At 38.6% G+C, this 22,199-nt stretch overlaps 2 protein-coding genes across 3 annotated transcripts in view; one reads left to right on the top strand and one right to left on the bottom strand.

Annotated features, from left to right (window-relative positions):
- Positions 1-22,199, bottom strand: part of LOC309845795 (uncharacterized protein) — a gene marked incomplete at its 5' end in the record, with an annotated part of 286,217 nt that overhangs the window by 111,587 nt on the left and 152,431 nt on the right. The gene's annotated exons all lie outside the window — the stretch shown is intronic.
- Positions 912-9,510, top strand: CAV2 (caveolin 2). Of its 2 annotated transcripts, XM_082692473.1 has the most exons (3): positions 912-1,793; positions 2,112-2,299; positions 7,284-9,510. In XM_082692473.1, exons 1-3 carry the CDS (start codon positions 1,644-1,646, stop codon positions 7,432-7,434), a joined length of 489 nt encoding a protein of 162 aa, XP_082548599.1. In that variant the 5' UTR covers positions 912-1,643; the 3' UTR covers positions 7,435-9,510. The 2 variants fall into 2 exon arrangements, with proteins under 2 accessions (XP_082548599.1, XP_082548600.1); XM_082692474.1 differs by lacking the exon at positions 2,112-2,299.

The raw sequence follows: 22,199 nt of genomic DNA, 5'->3' as shown, positions 1-22,199 counted from the left end.
TCAGAAAAGAAGAGAATAGGCAAGCAGGGCCACCTGCTTGGTGGGGCATGAGATTCAACCAGGGGGTTATAACACTGACATCCATTTAATTATTAGAAATACTGAGTTTGGGCTCCAAAATATTTTTCCTATTCAGATCCTGCTCTTTGTGTGTAATTTTTATTGTTTCAAAAGTCATCTTTTTTTTTTTTTTCTCTTTCAGAAAAAGCAATTCTTCAAATCCAGTTCCCACACCAGGATTTGAATGCAACAAATTCCAAATGCACTGTAGTTCAGCAATACTTAAGTATGTTCTGCATCTCAGGCCCTGAGCAAGCAGCAGGCACTCCCAATCTCGCTTTTGGCAAATTTTCACTAAGTACTTTCCCTCCCCAAACATGTATCTAAATCCATGACTTTTAAACCTTTATAAACATGCAAACCCCTCCCTTCTGAAAGCTTTTGAGTGCGCACTCTGCAGTCTGGCTCTTCTGCAGAGTGGCTTTACGGTAGGGGTCTGTTCACATGTTTGCTACAGGTAGTTGTGGCTGTGACTATATCTTGCAGATAGACACCTGACATCTTGGAGATACCTGACATCTTTCAACAGGGCTTGATTCAAAGGCAAATCAAAATTTTAATTTAGAAAGGAAAAAAAGAGAGAGACCTCCTTTCTGCTCTGAGAGTGCAGACTCCTGGACAGGGAGCTCACCAAACCGACTCTATTTCCTCACCTTGCCTCCAGCAGGCTCCCACATCTGTGGGCGCAGAGAAAGCTGAAGTGCTGACATGCTTCCTGGATCCTCAAGCACTTGTGGGATTGCCTGGCAGTCAGGTATGTCCTGTGTGTTAAGACCACGTAAGAGTTTTACAGGAATTTAATTCTCAAGCGACAACTCTGTGAAGCAGGAACAATTGCTCCAAGTCTTTAAAAAGACTTTTATGTATTTATTTGGGGGAGACGGGAGAGAGTGGGTGCAGGAACAGGGGTTAGGGACAGAGAGCGAAGCAGGCTCTCTGCTGAGCAGAACCCTGGGATCATGACCAGAGCCACCCAGGCGTTCCCAGTTGCTCCCATTTTACACGGAGGTAGCTGAGGTCCCGAGCACACAAGTCAAGGGTACAGCAGGGAGGTTAAGGCAGACGTTGTGATTCTATACCTGCGCCCCTAAACACCTAGCGGCGTCCCTGCACTAAGTCCATCATTCCTGGACAGCTCTTAAAAGTCTCAGTTCTGAGCATCAAGCGATAAGACCCAGGGGGCTCTCCGGCTCCTCAGTGGCCCCGGGAAACGGGTCCTCGTCCCCAGGGCACGCTTCGCCCGCCTGGGCAGGGCCGGAACGTGCCTGCTGGGATGATTCCCAATCGGGAGGCAGACATGGAGCAGGCCGAAACGCGGCGGCGGGACTCTGGGTGGGAGCCACCTCTCTGGCTGCGTGCTGTTCCCGCCCCTCAGCCCGGGCAGCGAGGCGGGGCTCGGGTCGGGTTGGGCCCCCACCGGGAGTGGTAGCCCGCCGCGGGAAGCAGCCGCCGCCCGGGCTGCAAGGGTAGAGGCGAGGCGGGGCGGAGCCGGGCGCGACGGGAAGGGGAGGCAGCACAGGCCGGGTTGCAGCCGCCGCCGCCGCCGCCGCCGCCGCCGCCGCCGCCGCACACTGAGCGCCGCGATGGGGCTGGAGACCGAGAAAGCAGACGTCCAGCTCTTCATGGACGACGATGCCTACAGCCGCCATAGCGGCGTCGACTACGCGGACCTGGATAAGTTCGCGGACTCGGGCTCCGATCGGGATCCCCACCGGCTCAACTCGCACCTCAAGGTGAAGAAGCCTGGGGCGGGCCGTAACCTGGGCCCCGCCAAGGCTTGGGGGCATGGGTGCCTCCTTTACCCCTGCCCGCACCCCAACCCCCACCCTCAACACTGGGTCAGCCCCGCGGGGTCCGAGACCCAGAATTCACAGGCCTTGGGGCCGCCTGTGTAACTTGGAATTCTTAGCCAAATTCTTGTATGTCCAACCTCACCCTAAGAGAAGGTAGGCGACCCAGCCAGCTCCTTCCTTCTCGCTTCTTCTATCCGAGCACTCCTGGTTCCGGGGGCTGCGGGTTGGGTGACAGTAGGGTGTTCCTGTGTCTTGCAGGTGGGCTTCGAGGATGTGATTGCAGAGCCGGTGACTACACACTCCTTTGACAAAGTGTGGATTTGCAGCCATGCCCTCTTTGAAATCAGCAAATACGTGATCTACAAGTTCCTGACATTTTTCCTGGCTATCCCCATGGCCTTCGCTGCAGGAATTCTCTTTGCCATCCTCAGCTGTCTGCACATCTGGTGAGAAGGGCACACCGGGGTGGACCGACTTTCTGAAACGTAGAAATGTTCTTTGCCACCTGCCCCCTGCACTCCCCTTCTCCCAAGGCCTGCTTGCAAGAAGAACACGCATCAGCTCGCCACAGTAGCAAGAAATGGGAGGCTTTGAAGGGCAGTGTGCTTTTTCGAGAATCATAGGTTAGGTTAGGAGTTTAAACAGAAGTAACGTCCCTCTGCCCTTGGGTGTGATTTTCCTTCTGATGTTAATAAGGCCCCGCTGACTATGGAGGTAGAGACCTGGAGGTCATGCTTCCTGCCACAGACTGTTCTCTTATAGGACAAGTTAGGACTTGTGCCAGTGGTTCTGGGCTAGGCTCTTACTTCTATCATCACCATTTATTCAGTCACCACCTGTGCTTGAGCTAAACAAAAGTGATCTCTGAGCAGAATGCCAGTGACAGTATAATTGAACAGGGGTATCAGGCCTGGTTAAGAAATGCTATGGAGGGGCTGTCCAATCCTGACAGTAGCAGATGGCAAGAATGTGACCCTGTGTGTGTGCAATTAAGGTGAGGGGCCCCCAGCAGAAATGAATGAAAAGTCAAGCTGCAGGATAATGAAATGAGAAGGCCTCCAAATTACTTTTTCACCTATGAGACAACATAGGGAGTGGCATCAACTTGAAGTATGAAACCTCCTGGGCATTAATAGGCTGTTTTGAGTAACTTTATTCACACTCAAAGTGCATCATAAAACTTTGGAGAACATTTTAAGCATTAAAAATTTTTAAAGGAAAATGTTACATTGTTTAAAAAGATATCCACCTTGTGTTGAGGGAAAGAACATTCTGATCATCCCCTGTATTGCAACAGCTGTCAAGATTGTGCTTTAGGCCAGTCCTGGCAAAATGTATAATCCTCAATGCCTCCATGTCTTTCTTAGTCACTTCTTATGGTATTGCCACACCCTAACACATGTTGTGTTCATTGTTAGTAGTTACAGAATTATTCTCAATTCCCCTTTACCTTGTAAATCAATTCAATTTCTTTTAGTTACTTAGCTAGTTAGCTCAACCTGATAAATTTATTGAGTGCTTAGTTTGTGCTGGGCACTGAACCAAGGATGAGTAAGATGTAGAATCTGCCTTCAGTCTATTCAGCATATCAGGGTAGCAGGCCAGGTACAGAAGTAGATGTTGAGGAAAACTCTGCTAAATCTATTAAGGAAGAGGGAGGCACTAGGAAGCCTTCGTAGAGAAAAAGGAATCTAAAATATCTCTTAAAGGATAAATAAAAATTCTGGATGCCTGTGTGGCTCAGTTGGTTAAGTGACCAACTGTTGATTTTAGCTCAGGCCATGATCTCAGGGTCAAGAGATCAAATCTTGCATCAGCCTTGGCACTCAGCATGAAGTCTGCTTGAGGATTCTTTCTCTCCCTCTTCTTTTGTCCTTTCCCCTGCTCGTAGGCTGTCTCTCAAAAATAAATAAATAAATCTTTTTTTAAAAAGATAAATAAAAATTCACCAAATCAGTAAAGGACAACACCAATTTAATTTGGTCACTAAAGATGGAAACAACTAAAATATATTGAAAGTGTCAAAAGACTGTTGGAGGAATGAAAATCTTTGCCTTTATACATAAGCAAATTCACTAAGGCCAGATGTATAGTTTGCTTATAATCTGACTTTATTAGCACATGGATTTTTTTAAAAGAGGCACAAGCCAGCATATAAAATTTTGGATTCCTAATTAACCAAAACCAATCGTGTAACCTCTTTCAAAAATGTGAAAAACTGAGTAACCACATAGCATGTTGTGAAATGTTGGCTATTAAGCTGTTTGGAAATACAGAGTGCTGCATTTATAATCAACAAAGCTGGGCTTCCTAAAGCACTGGCTGAGGAATTAAAGACAAAATGGTTTTCATTTACTAAATGGTGGAAAGATACAAGTAAAGCTACAATTACCCAATGATGCTTCTCTTAACCTGGGTCGCCTGAAAACAGAAGATGTTTTTTTGTGTGCAGTGCTTCCAATGGTGAATCATCAAACCATTTCTTTTTCAGACACATAAAATGTATTATTTAGCCTCAGCTTGTTTTTCGGATTACATTCATGTGGGTCATTAATGTTTAACAGTCATCTATTCATCATCAGGCAGCTGTGATTGCAAGTAGAGGAGTTACTTCAAACAAAAAAATGCTTAAAAGTTAGTGTGTATCTTGATAAAATAGATTTATCATTAATGGATTACATTCCCTGGACATGATAAGACCAGATTAAGGAGAGGCCCTATAAAAAATAAAACCTATTTGAGTAAACCTTTCTTCCCCATTGTTTCACTTCCCCTTCTTTCTTTTTTTTTTCCCCCTTTTGGCAGGAAGTAGGGGTTGTTATTACCAAGAGTTTGAGAACCAAAGTATGAAACTATGCAGTAATAGATATTCAACCCACATCACATCATTACAATGGATCTGATTTTAGATTCTTTAAACAAACCAACAAACAACAACAAAACATCCAGAACTCAGTCTGGTGTTGTTGGATCCTAGGTCAGAAGTTACAGGTCATGAGGGACCAGTGGATTATTTTGCTACCATGCCACATTCAGACTGAGATAACCACCATTTGGCAACAGCAGATTATTGGCCATAAGGGGATCAGATCAAAGAAATATGTCTGGAGCACCCTTACCTTTTGTGTTTGCTGGGATGCAATTCAAATAGATAGTCCAACTTACAGAAATACAGTAGTAGCAATTTCACTTCTAGAAGAAATTTTTATACAGCAAATTGCTATGACAATGCAACCTATATGACACTATAGTTAATACAAAGCTAAGTAAAAGTCTCTGTCCCAAGGGCTTTGTCCAGTGGAGGGATATATAATCTTACAAATTATAAGATTTCTTTAAGAAGTGTTTAGATCAGGTGCCTGGGGGCTAAGTGGGTTAAGTGCCTGCCTTCAGCTCAGGTCATGATCCAGGAATCCCTGGACCAAGTTCTGCATCAGGCTTCCTGCTCAGCGGGGTGTCTGCTTCCCCGCCTTGTGCTCCCTTTCTCTCTCCTTTTCTCTCGCCCTTTCTCTCTCTCTCAAATAAATATATAAAACCTTAAAAGAAAAAAAAAAAAAAAGCATTTGAGTCATGGATCCTCTGACCCACAGTGAGAGAACAACAACTTAAAGAAAATGAGTTTACCAGTTTACCACATCCTATCAACTGAGCTTTCACATGTAAACAGCCACACTTAGCTGCACTGGAAAGTCCACATTTGTCCTGTGCTTCATTCCCTTTTAGGATATAGAAATCTAAGAAATTATGAGAAAGAAAATGTCTCAACCTATGGAAGAGTGGAAAGTATATTATATTCTCAGTGAAGTAGATTTGGTTAGGAAGCTTTCTGATTTAAACTTTAGTCTTAGAGTAGATCAGTTTGAGATCGTTTTCTTTATACTATATATTCTGACTTCAAATTGTTCTACTTATAAATGATGATACCATATATACATTTTAATGACAGCATCATATAGACATTTCAAGGGTGCACAGTAAGTGTTAGCCTTATAGCCAATCTTACGAACTCCTGTTCTGCTTTCATTTGTAGTGATATGCCCAAGGCCGCATATCAAGTGAGAAACGTAATGTGATAAGAAATCAGAAGCTGTCATCATTCGGGTTTCTATTCAGCTATTTAGCTTTGAAACACCTAGTAATTAATTTTCTTTAAAAATTTCTTTTAAGTCTTTAGTACTTGGAACAAAATATGAGATAAATATAAATGTGTACACAGTCCCTATGAATATTCAGTATTCTGAAAATATCTCAATCAATCAGACAGTTACCTGATCTTCCACTTCCCTTAGCTAAGTACAACAGACTGATATTTAAGTCACATTTTAATAACAAACCAAGAAAATCAACCTTACTTCTTGTGCCCATCCAGATAATAATAAAAATCCCTTTGAGGCTACCAACAATTCCTGAGAATTCAAAGATACTTCTGTGCTCAAATAGCACTACTACAACAGAGAGCATTATACAGAAGATTATACAGAAAATTAATCAGGCTGAGGATATAAAGATTTGCAGTTATCTTACAACAAGACAAAAGGAAAAAATAATTTCAGGATAGTCTAGGTTGTTTTGTTTTGTCTAGGAGTTCTGACATAATTCAGGGTTCTTTTAACTCTACCACACAGCTCTTTGCGGTGTATGTAATTACCATGAAAGATTAGTAATATTAAGCATGAAAATGCTAAATTCACTTCCCCCCAAACCTTTAATAAAGGTCAAGATTGTCCTCACTTAAACAGCTTCCACTCTAGAGGCATCTGGGTGGCTCAGTTGGTTAAGCATCTGCCTTCAGCTCCGCTTATGATCTCAGGGTCCTGGGATCGAGCCCTGCATGGGGCTCCCTGCTCACTGGGAGTCTGCTTTACCCTCTCCCTCTGCCCCTCCCCCTGCTCATGCTCTGAAATAAAATCCTTAAAAAGGGGGGGGGGCTTTTATGCAAGTAGGAAAGACAGAAGTATAGCCATATATTTATGATACCCCTTGGTAAATTTAAGGATTAAGAAATTTAGTACTATAGCACAAAAAAGGAGTGTCCAACCCAGCCTGGCCCAAGGGGTGGGGAAGTGGAATGAGGCAACAGGAAAAGGCTACCATCAAGTAGAACTCCAGGGAATTATGAAGAATTAAGCAGGTTAATGTTTAGGGGCAGAGATCAGGTAGATCCATTTACCGTTTTATTTATTTTTTTGTTTTACAGTTTCAGATAGCATGCCATCTATAGAAAGAATACTGGTGTTATCTATATGCCTATTTATTTGTTTAAGCAACATATCTCTATGCATCTTATCACTATGTGGGTCACTATTTGTTTCAGATGTTCAGATTTAGGTGAATTAGGCCATTATTATATCTTTTCCTGCATGTACAAGAGTCAGTGGCCTTATTTGGCTACACCAATAATCCTTACACAAATCTCTTCCTCCATTCTAGGATTATAATGCCTTTTGTAAAGACCTGCCTAATGGTCCTGCCTTCGGTGCAGACAATATGGAAGACTATAACAGATGTTGTCATTGCCCCATTGTGTACAAGTGTAGGACGCAGCTTCTCTTCTATCAGCTTGCAACTGAGTCACGACTAAACACTTGGACCCCAGTCTGGAGATTTGGATACTGTAATACTTCTTGACTGTCATAATGTAAAAACACTACTGTTCTGTTCTAAGCGTTCCCAACTGTTCTAATTAAGAAAATTTTTAAGATTGGGCAACCACATGTAGAAATGTTTATTGGCAGATCTTTTCAAATAATGCTTTTCTAATTAATAGTCAAGGGTTTAATATATAACTTTAGAGCCAGAATTATACAGTAGGTTGGCAACACTTAATTTTAAAGGCAGACAGTTTTTACTTTAGTACAAAAGTATACATTTTATAATGATGAATTTATAAAGATCAAGAGACATTTCTCAAACACTTTAATTTTTTTGCACAACTGCCTGTAAAAATATGGAATTTCTTATTTTTTTTTTACTCTTAAAGTAATACTTTTAAAATTACCTTTGCAGATAAAGTCATGGGAATACTTACAGAAAAAATATACAAAGATCCTAGAAATTATAGTAACAAAAGCATGCAGTGGTGATGGGAGCTATGAAATATAATAGGACAAATAAATGTGAAAATAGATTCATGAACATGTGTACCTTTAAATAAGATATTGTTAACCTACAGATCTATTTAATAAGATGTTTCATTTTACTGTATATTTTGTACTTAATGTAAATTTTGCTCTAATCAGATTGCTTTTAAGTACTTTTATTGTATTTGTTATCTTTTTGAACTAATATATAGAATGAGTAAATGTCTCTTTCACGGGGAACTTCATTGGTGAGATTGCACTGTCTTGATAATGTAAGCATATATATCTTGTTTGGGAATAGAATGTAAAAGAGCAATATACAAAGCTTTTCTAACTTTTCCAGGCAAAATCCTGAAATGGTTTATGACTGAACTTTTCCTGGCTGTGACCTTAAAAATAATTCAAATCTAATTGGTATTTCATCTGGGAGATGCTTTTCTCTCTTATAGTTAGAAATTTAACTTGCATTCTGCATTCCTGTTAATGTCTCACTTTACCTTCAAGTAATACTGGTGCTAATTAATAACATTTTACCTAAAGGCTATTTCTGACACTCAAGTACTATTTCAACTACAGTGATTCATGGAGATACACTTATAGGAAAGTTGTCAATTTGTTGGGCCCATGCTACTTAGCTACATATATATATGTAAGAGACTAACAGATACAGACTTTCATGATGTCGTTTGATACGGGATTTGTTTTACAGTATAAAATTATTCTTACCACTTTTGAATTGTAGAGTCCTATTTCAATGTTATGAGTCACTGTTATTTTAAAAATCTCATTATTCCAAAATGATAGGCATATATGAAAGATGTCTATGATATAAGTGGTTACTATAATTTACATATCTTAAGTGGGTAATTGCTCAAATTTTAAGAATTATTATCAGAACCTGAATTAACATTCCTTTGAGTATCTATCTTCATAGATGAAGGATGATTTAACTGGAATACTATTGGGGGCCAAAGTAAACAAATGATTAAATTATGAAACTCCTATCAGTTTGAAGATAACTACAGAAGAGATTTCAAAATTGCCACTAGGACACTGTAGCATTCTTAGAAAAGATTCTCATGATCATTACCTTAAAACATTACCACTCATTTGACTACATAGATTTTATTATGTTAGTGAAAAAGATCAATCTCATTACTTTATAGTTATACTATAAACTATACAACTGTATAGTTGTATTTAAAGTGTTTTTTAAAATATGTGGATATGCTGATTGACAAAAGTATTTGATTAATAAAATATGCATTTAAATAAGTTATAAGTTTAAATAAATCATATCTTTTCAAATAGCTGTTGATAAGTTTTAAAGCCAAAATATATAGCAAACCTTTTAACTTTTAACAAGTGAGACGTATGATTTCCTTATTTCTGAATTGCATTGATTATTCACCAAAATGAATTTTTATTGAGATTTACCATTAACTATTTTATTTCAAAGACTGAAATTTTGTACCAAGTGGATCCAGGTTTCATGTGCAAATATGTTGATTCTTTTATTTGGGGGTGGGACAAATAGATGATGAATATCTATAATAAACGTTCTAAAAACCCATAAACTGTGCTCATTGTTTTTATTACATTAGATATGAAATTGATCAATAAAGAACCTTTTTAAACCTTGTTAAAAACCCATAAAAGAAAAAAATACATGAGTTACTGCTCATTCAGGGATGTACTTATGAAAAATTATGGGATTGGTAATTTAATTATTTCTTTTCCCAGCATGTAAACAGGTTCCCTGTAAATTTTTCTATCATTTGATGAATAGTATACACAATGAATTGCTCAGAAGCCCATCATATTTCATCTTCCTCATGAAATGAAAGTCTCTTACTGATTCTAAATAAACTGATATTTCTGTTTTCAATTTTTTAAATAAGAAAGTAAAACAATATAAATCACATGTACTTGGATACTGGTACCACGAAGCCAGACTAGAGTCCAAAATTATTTTTGGAAAGTGAGTATGTGATGAGTAGTTGCTGATATTGGCACGGATTTTCCCATCAGCTAATCTGGAAAAATGAACAGCCCCTAATAATAAAGCAGGTGTTTGGCTTTCTAAAATGCTTTTTATAGTTTTGAAGAACTTAAAAATCTCCTCTTTTCAAATAGTCATCCACATCCCATTGATTTACTTAGATGTCTTTCCTGGGAAGCTGTCAGAGTGCAGTGAAAAGGGCCCTGCCCTCCTGATTAGGCATCTGGATTCCAGTCTCAGATCTGTCATTACTGTGTCACCTGCAAGGGGTTTAATCTCAGGGTCTCAGTTTTCTTACCCCTTTAATGAAAGAATTGAACTAAAGGATCTCAGGAGCTTGCCATTTAATTGCTTTCTGTGACTTCAGTAAGATGAAGACTTGCCTATATATATGCAAGCCACTCTAGCTGTTCAGACCAAGAATTTTCTAAAAATCACAAACTTTCTAGCAATTAGAGGGCCTGTGTGCTATAAAGATAATAATGAATGCATTTACTTTTCAATCTTCAGCTGATTGTGAAAATGAGTAATGTGGCTTTGATTCTCCATGACGGGGACTTCAAGGTCTTTAACAATTCTGATTCTTTATTGTTGTTACATTTTCTCTGAAAATAATGTGTTATTCAATCTTTTTAATTAATTAAAATATATTTTATTTGAAGATATTTCTACCAAAATCACTGCTGTAAGATTGTTGCCATTTTCATCTTTTGCCTAGCTAGTTGCCACAGCCTCCTAAGGGGCCTCACTTCCAGCCTTCAAAGATCTCCAATCCATCTTCCTTTTCAAAAAATAGAGTGATCTTATCAAAACTCTCCTGACATTCTCCTGCATAAAATGATCAGTTGTATGTGATTACCCTTAGACCAAAATCTAAACTCTTGAGCTAGGGATATAAGATACTCACTCTCAACCCATTGCTGTCTTCAGCCAGTGCCTATTCTAGCCCTCACTGAAGTGCCATTCTGCTCTTGTGTGCCCCACCCTCTCCTCTGTTCCCATGCCAACATCCCTCTGGGAGGCCTGCCCCACCCCCACTTCTAAAACTCCTCCACATCAAGTGCCTCTTCCACGTCTTCAGATAAAATCTTGGGCACACCCCTGTTACCACTTCCCACATGGTAAAAGCAACCCTGTTAAACCCCTCTAGACTACTACATGGTCTTTGAGAACCAAAGACATCATCTTTGTTTCCTAAGATTCTGAAATGGTGCCCAACAGTCAGTGAGCTCAATCAGTATTTTTTGAATGAATGACAATGTGACTAAATAATTGAAGAAAACTAGAAATGACTGCAGAGCTGAGATGGGAATCACATTTCAACTTCATGATTTTCTTTATTTTCAAGAGATGTTTGAAATGTACTGATTCTAATAAGATTTCATTTCTCACCATTTTCACACTCATGAATCATCAAGTTGGGAAAACAAAAATGTATGTAAAACAGGTGTATTTCATCTTTTGGAATAATGCTTGTCTTTACTCTCAATTCTCTTACCTAAATGAAATGTATTTTCGCATCTCAGGGGTAGGAAATACCAGCACTTAAAAGCTCATCTGGAAACATATTTTCTGGTATGTTTAAAATATTGCTATTCCTTTTACTATCAGATTTTCCATTTTGAAATCTATAATACGAAAAGATTGCTTTATGGAGTTTTACATTGTCGAAAACACAATCCCTACTTCATCTCATTTGAATCCCAGGACAAATTAAATAGCATAGTAGAGAAATCATATAAAATAGTGGCTTAGTTTCTTTAGCTTGCAGATTTGTCATTTTAGAATGTTTATTTAAGATAACAAGAGCTTAAAGAATGTTAAAAAAAAAAAAAAAGCTATACATTAAGAAGCCAAAAAAAAAAAAAAATGTAGGTAGTGAAAAATTACCACCACTAATGCAATTTATCATAAACCAGGATTTGGTATATTTCTTTCCTTCAAGGTATATCTATGTGTATGGGGAAGGACAAGAAAAAGAATTAAAGGAGGAGGAAGCAGAAGATAAAGATATACTAGATATTCAGGCAATAATTTTTAGGAATAAAAACAATTTAGGTTCCCATAATTTAATCATCCCAGTTTCCTCTCCCTGTTCACCCCCAAAGGGCAAAATGAGCAAAGACCCTTTGTTATATTTTTAAGACATTTTTGTACCTCCTCCTCAGCCTTTTTCTTTGGACTATATCTGAAATACCAATAATGAAACCTTACACTTGGATGTTTGTTTAAGTAAAAGATGTCCTTGGGTGGGGTAACATTTCAATCATGAGCAGTCATCCATTACTTTATGTGAATGAAGGACCTGAGAAGGGGATACTGAAAACTACATAAGGGACCGGAAAGTGAGGACCTTAACCTGAGTTCCACATGAGAGTACCAAAGAGGAAGTTGGGACAGAAAAAGGGAAAATAGGAGCCTCCTCCAAAGACAATGATCTTCACCCATCACAGCTCTGCTTTTGGACATTCCTGCCCCCAAACCTCTAGTGAAGGGGACAATGGAAAATGAACAGGGATAAAGGGCGTTGAAGTTATCTACGGACTTCTCTTTTTTCTATAAAAAGTGTTACTTATGTCTTATTGAAGGAAAAGGGCCCTGGAAGGGGGCATGAGGACTCTGCTACCACCATGTGCCCTAAAGACAATGCTGAAAAGCAAAAGTTGAAGTAAAAATGGAACTATAATTTCTGACTGTCTCTCTCCCACCTTGCCTCTCTGTGCTGTTGACTGTTGCCATGTGTCTGTAGCAAAGAAAGAAGACCATGCAGCAGTCAGAGAAATCAGAGGACACCACTTCAACAATTATCCAAAAATAGGACAGAGACACCTATCAGCCTGCACGTGGACGTGTTAGGTCACTCAGCTTGGCTGCACGGCTGGAGAAGTGGTTTTTGCCATTATAGGAAAAGGTAGGGTGGAAAATGATGAGAGAAAGGAAGAGACATGACTCAGAGTGGGAAACAGCACGTAAGCAAGGGCAAATATTTCTCCCAGACATAAATGCATCAGGAAAAGACTGGAGCAAAAGGTCATCTGTGGAGCATTCTTTTCTTTCCCAGCCTCCCGGTAGCTTGTCATCCAGCACCTGCCAGTAACAAAAGGGAAGGGAAGGGCAGTAAGCAGGACCTGCTTCTCTAGCTGAATGGCATACGGGTTCCAGCCAGCTGCTGGCTCAGCTAACTGGGACAGTGAAACAAGAAGTCCTTTGGAAAGCTGCAGGGATAAACACACAATTTCCCAGTGAGGCAAGTAGCAAGGATTAACATACTTCTTTTGCTGAGGGGGAAATTAGTTGGACTCCTTCATGCATAATATCAGCAGGAGAATTCTGATCTCTGGTACAAAAACTAACACTGATATTTGGTGATCATTTATTACCTGTTAGGCATTTATTTAATCTCCAGGATAACGCTATGACATGTGTTGTATCATTATCCCCATTTTTCAGAAGAGTAAACTGATGCCCTGCAGCTGAGGGATTTTCCCAAGATCACAATGGGAATCAGGATTTGAACCAAGAGAACCTGACACCAGAGCCTAGGCTCTTAATCACTATAGAGGTGATTTGCTATTTCTAGCATGTATGCACAGCTATTGTAATGATTTGTTCTCCCTTCCAGACAAATTCTTTTTCATTCGTCATTCAGTCATGCCACATTCCTGCCCTGAGAAGCTGGAGAAGCTACTCTGATCAATGGAGTCAGTTCCAAGTACTCAGTGCTAAGAGCTCCCCTCAAGTTAGTAACTGAGTTCCCTGTACCCTCCTCACTCTGTCCCCTTCTGATCCCTAAACCCTCCCTGAGCCTCATACCCTACTCTCCTGAGCACACTCTTTCCTGACCTTTATGATCTGTGCTCTAGGCCCTATATTCTAGTTCAGGGCAGAAAAGTATTTTTCAAATACCATTATTCCTATCTGTTGTAAATTTTATAAAATTTCACTATCTTTAACATAGACATCCTTAACATATATCAAAAACATGATGATATTTATCTTCAGTACCTGACAGTTTGACATGTAGAATATTAATATTTATAGGAATAACTTCTATTGATACTAAGCATGTATTTTTCTAAACAGAGGCCATATTTTGTATCTTTCTCACTTGGTTGGAAATTTCTTGTCAGTTTGTACATCTTTTAATATGTTATCCAGTCTGATTAACAGTTGTTTAATCTTGGAAATCCCAGGGAAAACCATATCTAGATTTTTCTTTCTCTTATAAGGTAATTTGCTCATAAATTTTTCTTTTTTTTAATATTTTATTTATTTATTTGAGAGAGAGACATAGCAAGAGGGAGAATACAAGTGTGGGGGGGGGGTGGCAGGTAGGGGAGAAGCAGGCTTCCTGATGAGCAGGGCACCCAATTGGGACTTGATCCCAGGACCCTGGGATCATGACCTGAGCTGAAGGTAGATGCTTAACGACTGAGCCACCCAGGCGCCCTGCTCATGATAAGTTTTCAAAAGCAGAAAAACTGGATTGAAGTATGCAATCATATTAATGGTGTTTGTATATTGTCATACTGCTTTTCAATGGGCTTATACAATTTAAAATTGCAATCACAGTGTGTGACAGCATTTCTATGTTAGTAAAAAGTTATACATATATTTGTAATTTTTACTAAGGTATTAGGTGTTATTGCAGAACAACATTATAGTATTTCATTTTTACATAGAAAAATGTAATAAACATTTTTTATAGTGATAACCACTATTGTTATCCCCATACTCATTTCTCCTCCCGATTCTTCACCCACATCTAAAATAGTAATGCTATCTGTGCTTTGCAATAATAATAATAATAATGCTAGACCCTATCATAGGGCACGGACTTTCTATTTCCCAGTGTTGGCCCAGTGTTGGGCTAGGACTGATCCATCCATTCTCTTCCTTTCTTCTTTCTCCTCCTCCCCTTTTGCAGTCCAATGAACTGAACACTTTAGATGGCTGTGTAAGGTAAAGTATTACAAAGTTTTCTTTTGAGACAAAGAAAAACTAAATGCCCACAAAATATAATCTTGATGTCTTCAGAACTCTGTCTTAGATGATCTAACAAAGTTTAATATTCTTTCTGATTAAAACTTTGTAAACTACAATGCACCCAAGTAAAGAAGTTACCAAATGGACATGTCTGCAATGACAAATACTTTTATATACATATTTTCTCATAAAGTGATAGCCACAAACTAATCAATATTAAAATAGGGACCAATATTGAAAATGAGATGTTGCAGCACTGGAATATATAAAATGAAGCATAAGATAAACCAAACCCTCCTCTCCAGTTTAGATATGACCTACTTGAGGCTGTCGCAGGAATAGTCCACATTATTTGGGGTTAAATAATATAAGCAAAATGAAAATCTCCACTGAGTATTTAGCACACTCAATCAATTTCATGGGCTCCTTGTATCAGGGCCATGCCGGGGGTAGAAGGGGGATGAAAGGGGCATAACCAAAGCACTGGAAATAAAACACCAAAATTTCCTTTTTTACTATGTGGAAGAAACAGGTGAGCAATCAACTGAATTATTTATATACATTTTATTTAGATGAGAGGAAGAATCCCCTAAAAAAAAGAGCCAGTTTTGGTATTATTTATTCTAAAGATGATTGAAGGGCCATGTGAAACATGAAAGATTTTGTACAAAGAAACGATTTTATTAAAACTATTCTTTTTTTCTGAGAGGGAGAAAGTCTAAGTGGAATTCTCTTACGTGAAAATTTCATTAGAGTAAATACACACAATAAGATTGTGATCATAAATATATTCAAACAAAAGGAAACGACAAAAAGATTATAAAATATTTTTCCTAGAAGAACTTTGGGAATGATAAGCATTAATCTATCTGGGACAGATTAAATGCAGGCAGGTTCTATGCTGCATATTGAACTAGGGATTCATTTAAAGGTTTTCATGATTTTATAATACTTAGAGTTGAAGAAATATTCAGAATTGTAAAGGAAAATTTCCCCAGCCTTAAAATCTGCAGTGAAGTCTGCCCAGCATGAAACACTTCATGGTGCAAGATGGGTTTTGGCTACTTTAAGCAGTCCCTAAAAAACTGTTCCGTGTTCTTAATAGTTAACAAGCCAGTGGTGTCTCAAATCTTGCTACAGGCCAATACTTTTTTGGGTGTGGCTAATGGGTTAGTTTAATATAGCTCAGGACCTTTCATACCAAAAAAAAAAAAAAAAAAAAAAAAAAAACCTTGGCAGCTTCCCAGTTTGTAATTCTTGATTTCACATTCCAAGAAGCCTTCAGTTTATAGAAATGAAAAGAACTGCCAGTTCCCTGCAAGCAACTTGGCCAACTTTGCCTGTAGGATTCCCCCTTAAATGATGGTTCCTTCACTTTGTTTACAAATATTTCCTTAATAGTATGTTTGTTACTTCCTCTTGTGGAGCTGGGATTCCCTGTTAAGTCATCCAGGCTTCAGTTCTACTGCTCTTCCCATCATGTAAAGGATCTTTTTGCATGTAATTATATGTGGGGTGGGGGAGGGAAGTCTTCATTTATAGTTCTTACATTGGGAAGTAGTATTCGCTGGCATAACTCCTGACTTTGAAAATGCTTCAGAAAATGTGCATTCTCAAGTTTCCCCGAGATCACAGCTCTTAAAGTATAATGTGCATACCAATAACCTAGAGCTCTTGTTAAAGAGCAGATTTGGATTCAGTAAATCAGGCACTGGACCTGAAATTCTGAATTGTAACAAGCTCTCTGGTGATGCTGATGCTGTATCTCCCTGGACCGCACTTTGAGTAAAGTATTCAAGCCCTAGTAAAGCTTGAATAGGACATGGAGAGAGATGGCAATGAAGCAGCTGCAGACAGAGAAAAGATGAAACTGACAGATATATTTGTTTGGTCCTATGAAAGGATTCTACCATCTGTCTCATAACCATAATTCGTGATACATGCTTTTAAAACACATTCACATCTCCTCTGATGTAAGCTGAATTGATTGAAGGTAAAACCAGGAGTGCAGAATTAAGCCCATCCTCTAGTATCTACAAAAGCTGATGTGGCAATCACAGATTTTCTCTGAAATTAGTGAAAAAACAAACTCATCAAATGATTATAAGAAAGCAGAGCTCTCTATAAAGACAAAATCACTTAATAAATTATCAGTATGAACTTACATATATTTTTGAAGAGTGAAGACTAAGCATCATGGCCTTAAAGGGAGTGGCTGAAGAGATAAATTTCTCCAGGTAAAAGCAACTCCTGGTAAATAGTTTATTTACTAGGGAAAGGGCCAAAAGGAAAAGAGAGTTTCCTTTGTTATATAATGGAGCTCTGACTTAAAGCCAGGCGGGTCTGTTACAAAACAAAGAGCTTTTGTAGAGGACTCCTCCCAAATATTTACATTAAGTTAAGAAAAAGGTGGAAGTCTGTATCTCCTCGTAATTTTTGCTGATATTCGGGTATGTTATTTTATTCTTTATCATTTCATTATAGTTAAAATGGAATTTTAAAATTAATTATTTGTTAAGGTGAAAGATGAGATGTTCTAATATGCTGTGGGTTTTTTTTCCCTAATAACCTGTTAAAACACTCTTCTAGTTAAAAAAAAAATCATTCTACTAGTATATTATAAAATGGTAAATATTGCAGATATGTTACATTACATTATATCATACATATGACATTTGTTGCCCTTTTAGGTTTTCTAAGAGTTAGTCATAGTTTGAATAAGACTTATGGAGTTTTCATAGTTCTAAATGTAGTCATAATTTTGTTTTGCTTGGGTAGGAGGAAATGCAGTCATTGTCCACATGTCTATTCTACTTCTCTCAATTAGATAGATGTGATGTAGTAATCTGGTTTTCTGAAAATTGCTATGCCCAAGACTTATATTAAATATTTTCAAACTTGGATTAGATAAGACTGTAATTATAACTTCTATTATTGATATAAATTTATCTAGATGATAAAATGAGCCAAACATTTATTTACCTCTCATTTCATGCTTTCTGAATGCACTATCCCTAGGTTATATTATTATGTGACTCTAAGTTTAGACTCAGATTTTCTCTATTAAAGAATGCTAGACCAGGGTCTCCTGGATGGGTTAAAGCATCTGACTCTTGATTTCATCTCCGGTCATGATCGCAGGGTATGAGATCATGAGATCCAGCTCACCACTGTGCACCCCTCTCAGCTAATAGTTTGCTTGGGATTCTGTCTCTGTCTTGGGACTCTCTCTCTTTCTGGGCAGGAAAGGAAGGAAGGGAGGGAAGAAAGGAAGGAAAAGAGAGAGAAAGGAGAGAAAGAAAGAAATCAAATCTACAAATAAATAAAGATTATTTTGTTAGGGCTATTATAATCTAGTTATTAAAATAATCAAGGTAGGTAGATAACCCAATTTCATAGTAGTTAGTTTGATTTCTTATGTCATCATAATGAGATGATAAATTGAACCTGGAATTTTGCAAGGATCTAAGCACAAATTAAAAAGAACTCAATGTGATTTGTGTTTGCTTCTCGTTAAGCATTTGCTCAATATTTAAGTTTATATAAGATGACAAACCAGACTGTTTTTATAGTTTCACTTTTAATAAAATATGTAAAAAGACAGTATCTCAAAGAAAAATTTTATAGGTAAAAAAAAATGTAAAGCCATGAGTTTTGAGTGCCTACTTTTAGAGACAATATTTTGCTACATTTTCAAAGAAAGCCACAACTTTCATCAGAACAACAATAATAGTAATCCAAAACAATAATCCAGAATAATAATAATGGAGATGACAATGATAAGATAATGGCCTAATGTTTTGAAAGTAAGATAAATTGTCAACTGTCTGGAAAATCACATTCTGCTTTAAAGCAAGAGAGTGCATCTTTTTTTATATGCATTTTTTTAAGGATTTTATTTCTTTTTTTTGTCAGAGAGAGAGAGAGAATAAGAGGAGGAATTGCAGGCAGAGGAAGAAGCAGGCACAGGGAGAAGCAGGCTCCTATCTGAGCAAGAATTTCCCCAATGAGGACTCAATCCCAAGACCCAGGGATCATGACCTGAGCAGAAGGCAAATGTTTAACCACTTAACCATTTAACTGACTGAGCCACCCAGGCATCCCAAGAAAGTGCATCCATCTTATCACCTGTCTAGACCCCTCTTGCTGAAATCCTCTGTCAAGCATCATATGTGAGAATCTTCATACAGAAGTTGGCATTTAAGATTAAGAGATTTTTTTTGTTACCAACTATTTAATGGGAAGATTTTAAATATACTATATAAAGCTTTACGAGAATTAAATAAAAGATAGCAAAAAGGTTATATCTAACAAACTAGGTTAAAACACAGAAAACTGAAACCAAGAACCAGTCCCTAACAACTAATGCATTTAATGTATATTTGGGAACTTCACATCTTCCTGTATTCACACTCTGCCCTGGTCTCATCATTGATGAAATTCACTCCACAACTCTTGACCTTGGCCTAGGTCATGTGACTTGCCTTGGCCCACAGAATGGGGCAGAAGTTAAGTGTGTCATTTCCAGGTCTAGGCTGCCGAGAGCCTATGACATATTTTTTCTCTTCCTTTTTTGTAGCTGCTATTTCTTGTATCATGAAAAGAATCTTCCCCAATAGCTTGCTGGTCCAAGGAGGACAGAGACATGGAACAGAGCCAGCACAGACTTGCAGTGAAAAGCAGAGCTGCCCCAGCCATCCTAGCCTACATCAACCAAGCCCCAGCCCACCCAGTCCATAGAACTGTGTGAACAAATGAGCTACGGAGTTTTGTAGTAGTTTATTTATGCCAAAATATTATAACAATAACTGATTGATACACCCTAAAATTCAGTTTAAAATGTGCAATGGAGAGGGGAAGCTGGGTGGCTCAGTGGATTAAGTGGACCTTTGCCTTCGGCTCAGGTCATGATCTCAGGGTCTTGGGATGGAGTCCCACATCAAATCCGGGCTCTCTGCTCAGCAGGGAGCCTGCTTCCCCCACCCCACCCCCGCCCCACCCCGCCTGCCTCTCTGCGTACTTGTGATCTCTGTCTGTCAAATAGATAAATAAAATCTTAAAAAAAATATATGCAATGGATAGATGATGAAAAAGAAGTATTGGTTCACACCATCTTTCACTTTTAACTAGCTATTGTGATATCACTCAGACATAGCCATAAAGCTTCATCTGTACTGATTTAAGAACATACAACTGTACTTTTACCAAGTTTAGTTAGGACACTGAAAAGAACTGCACTTTTCTACACATGATTTGTATCCAGAATTTTCTCTCAAGAATTAATCTTATTTCAATCATATTAAATAACCAGTCAGATTGCATTGGTCTTAGTAACAAAATATTTAATAAAAGAATTGTAAAGTAAACTGATATGATAGCTAAAGGCCAGATATATTATTCCACTATCAATATTATGAGTTATTTAGAAGGATGGAAGCCTTAATGTAAGGCTATCAATGAAATACAAATACTGACAGAAGTTCTCCTATATTTAAAATTTGAATTTAAGGGTTTGTTATCATTCAGAAATACCAGATAGAACTTAAGAAAGATGTTACTGGCAAAACTTGGCAGGATTTGGTTGAAGGGGAAAAAGAAAACTGAATGATGACACTTCTGAAATGTTAACTTCTGTTCTTCTCTAGATGCCCCTGGAGCCCTCCCCTCCCTACCCACCCCCATGCCTAGGGAAGGATCATTACCGCAGAAAAGCAGAGATAAGACTTTTCTTGATTCCAAAAGCCTTGGTGAATGTCCTGGGGGAATTCAAGGCACAGAAAAATTCTTGGGTGATATATAAGCATGGCTTCCTACATAAGGGAAAAGAAATTGGGGAAATAAGCAAAATGATTTTTGACCTATATGTGTCTTTAGCTGAGGCCCAGATAAATTAAGAGAATCTAATAGCTGAGATATTTGTGCCTCCTGTTTCTGAGTAGGGCTCATGGAGATGGCAACCCCCTAGAGTTTCTCTGTACCACGGCAGGGCATTTCTTCTCTTCTCCAAAGCAGCTTTACCGTGGGTGGATCTGTGCTGCTACGTAAGGCCTGCCCACCCAGATTCAGTAGATATAACTAGAGCCCAAGAAAAAAACAGAAGTAGCAAAAAGTGCCTCTAGCCTTAAAGGGTATATTGAAGGAACACGAAGGGACAGAGTAGCAGTGCTCTGAATGGACCAATAACTGAGGATGATGATGTACCTATCAGCAGATCCAAGACAGACAGTCAAGGAAGAGATTCCTCCACAGACCTACCTCGAGATTCCTTGGCAATTCATAAGCCCCTGGAATTTAGGTGCAATCTCAATGACATGGCAGAAACTAGAAATGGACTGACCTGAAGTTTCTGTCACCTGAAAGGGTGAGGTTTGTGAAAGAAATTAAGCTCAGTTACCAAAAGAGAGGAAGTTACACCTCACAAGGGACTTTAGTAATACACATGTTTTCCATTTTTAAAAAATCTATAACAGGGGCACCTGGGTGGCTCAGAGGGTTTAGCCTCTGCCTTCAGCTCAAGTCATGATCTCAGGGTCTTGGGATCAAGCCCTGCATTGGGCTCACTGCTCAGCGGGGAGCCTGCTTCCCTCTGCCCCACTATGCCTGCCTCTCTGCCTACTTGTGATCTCTCTCTGTGTCAAATAAATAAAAATCTTAAAAAAAAAATCTAAAACAAATAAGACAAAATGGTATTATTTGGTCAGGCTTGATGGTGGGAGTTCATTACGCTATTTACTACAACTTGGGGGATTAAACTATTTTACAATAAAAATACTTTAAAATAAATACTTTTATTTCAATTCTGGATCTGTAGGCTGAAATTTGTCCCTAACCCTGGCATCTGTTATGATTTAGGCAGTATCCTTTGTGCTTTAAATGCATCACCTCATTAAATGTTCATGGCATCACTATTGGGTAGATGTCAATGTTTTCCATTTTACAAATAAGCAGAGTGAGGTTAATTTAAAGAAACAATATGAAAAGAGTATTTTCTCATCCATTGTGATCAGGAAGATTTTTGAATGTAGAAATAGGTGTTTGTTTATTATTTTAAGAAAATAAATAGATGGGGCGCCTGGGTGGCTCAGTTGTTAAGCATCTGCCTTCAGTTCAGGTCAGCTCATGACCTGATCCCAGGGTCCTGAAATCGAGCCCCACATTGGCACCCTGCTCAGAGGGGAGCCTGCTTCTCCCTCTCCCACTCCCCCTGCTTGTGTCCCCCCCCCTCTCTCTGTCAAATAAATAAAATCTAAAAAAAAAAAAAGAAAAAAAAATAAACAG

The sequence above is a fragment of the Mustela nivalis genome (assembly GCF_964662115.1).
Source record: "Mustela nivalis genome assembly, chromosome: 12".
Taxonomy (NCBI): domain Eukaryota; kingdom Metazoa; phylum Chordata; class Mammalia; order Carnivora; family Mustelidae; genus Mustela; species Mustela nivalis.
The sequence above is the reverse complement of the archived record's forward strand: the minus strand, read 5'-3'. Positions and strand labels throughout refer to the sequence as shown.

Coding starts and splice junctions, on each gene's coding strand:
- CAV2 (XM_082692473.1), top strand. CDS start 1,644: ATGGGGCTGGAGACCGAGAAAGCAGACGTCCAGCTCTTCATGGACGAC. Junction 1,794..2,111: donor GGCTCAACTCGCACCTCAAG/GTGAAGAAGCCT, acceptor TGTGTCTTGCAG/GTGGGCTTCGAGGATGTGAT. Junction 2,300..7,283: donor CTCAGCTGTCTGCACATCTG/GTGAGAAGGGCA, acceptor CCTCCATTCTAG/GATTATAATGCCTTTTGTAA.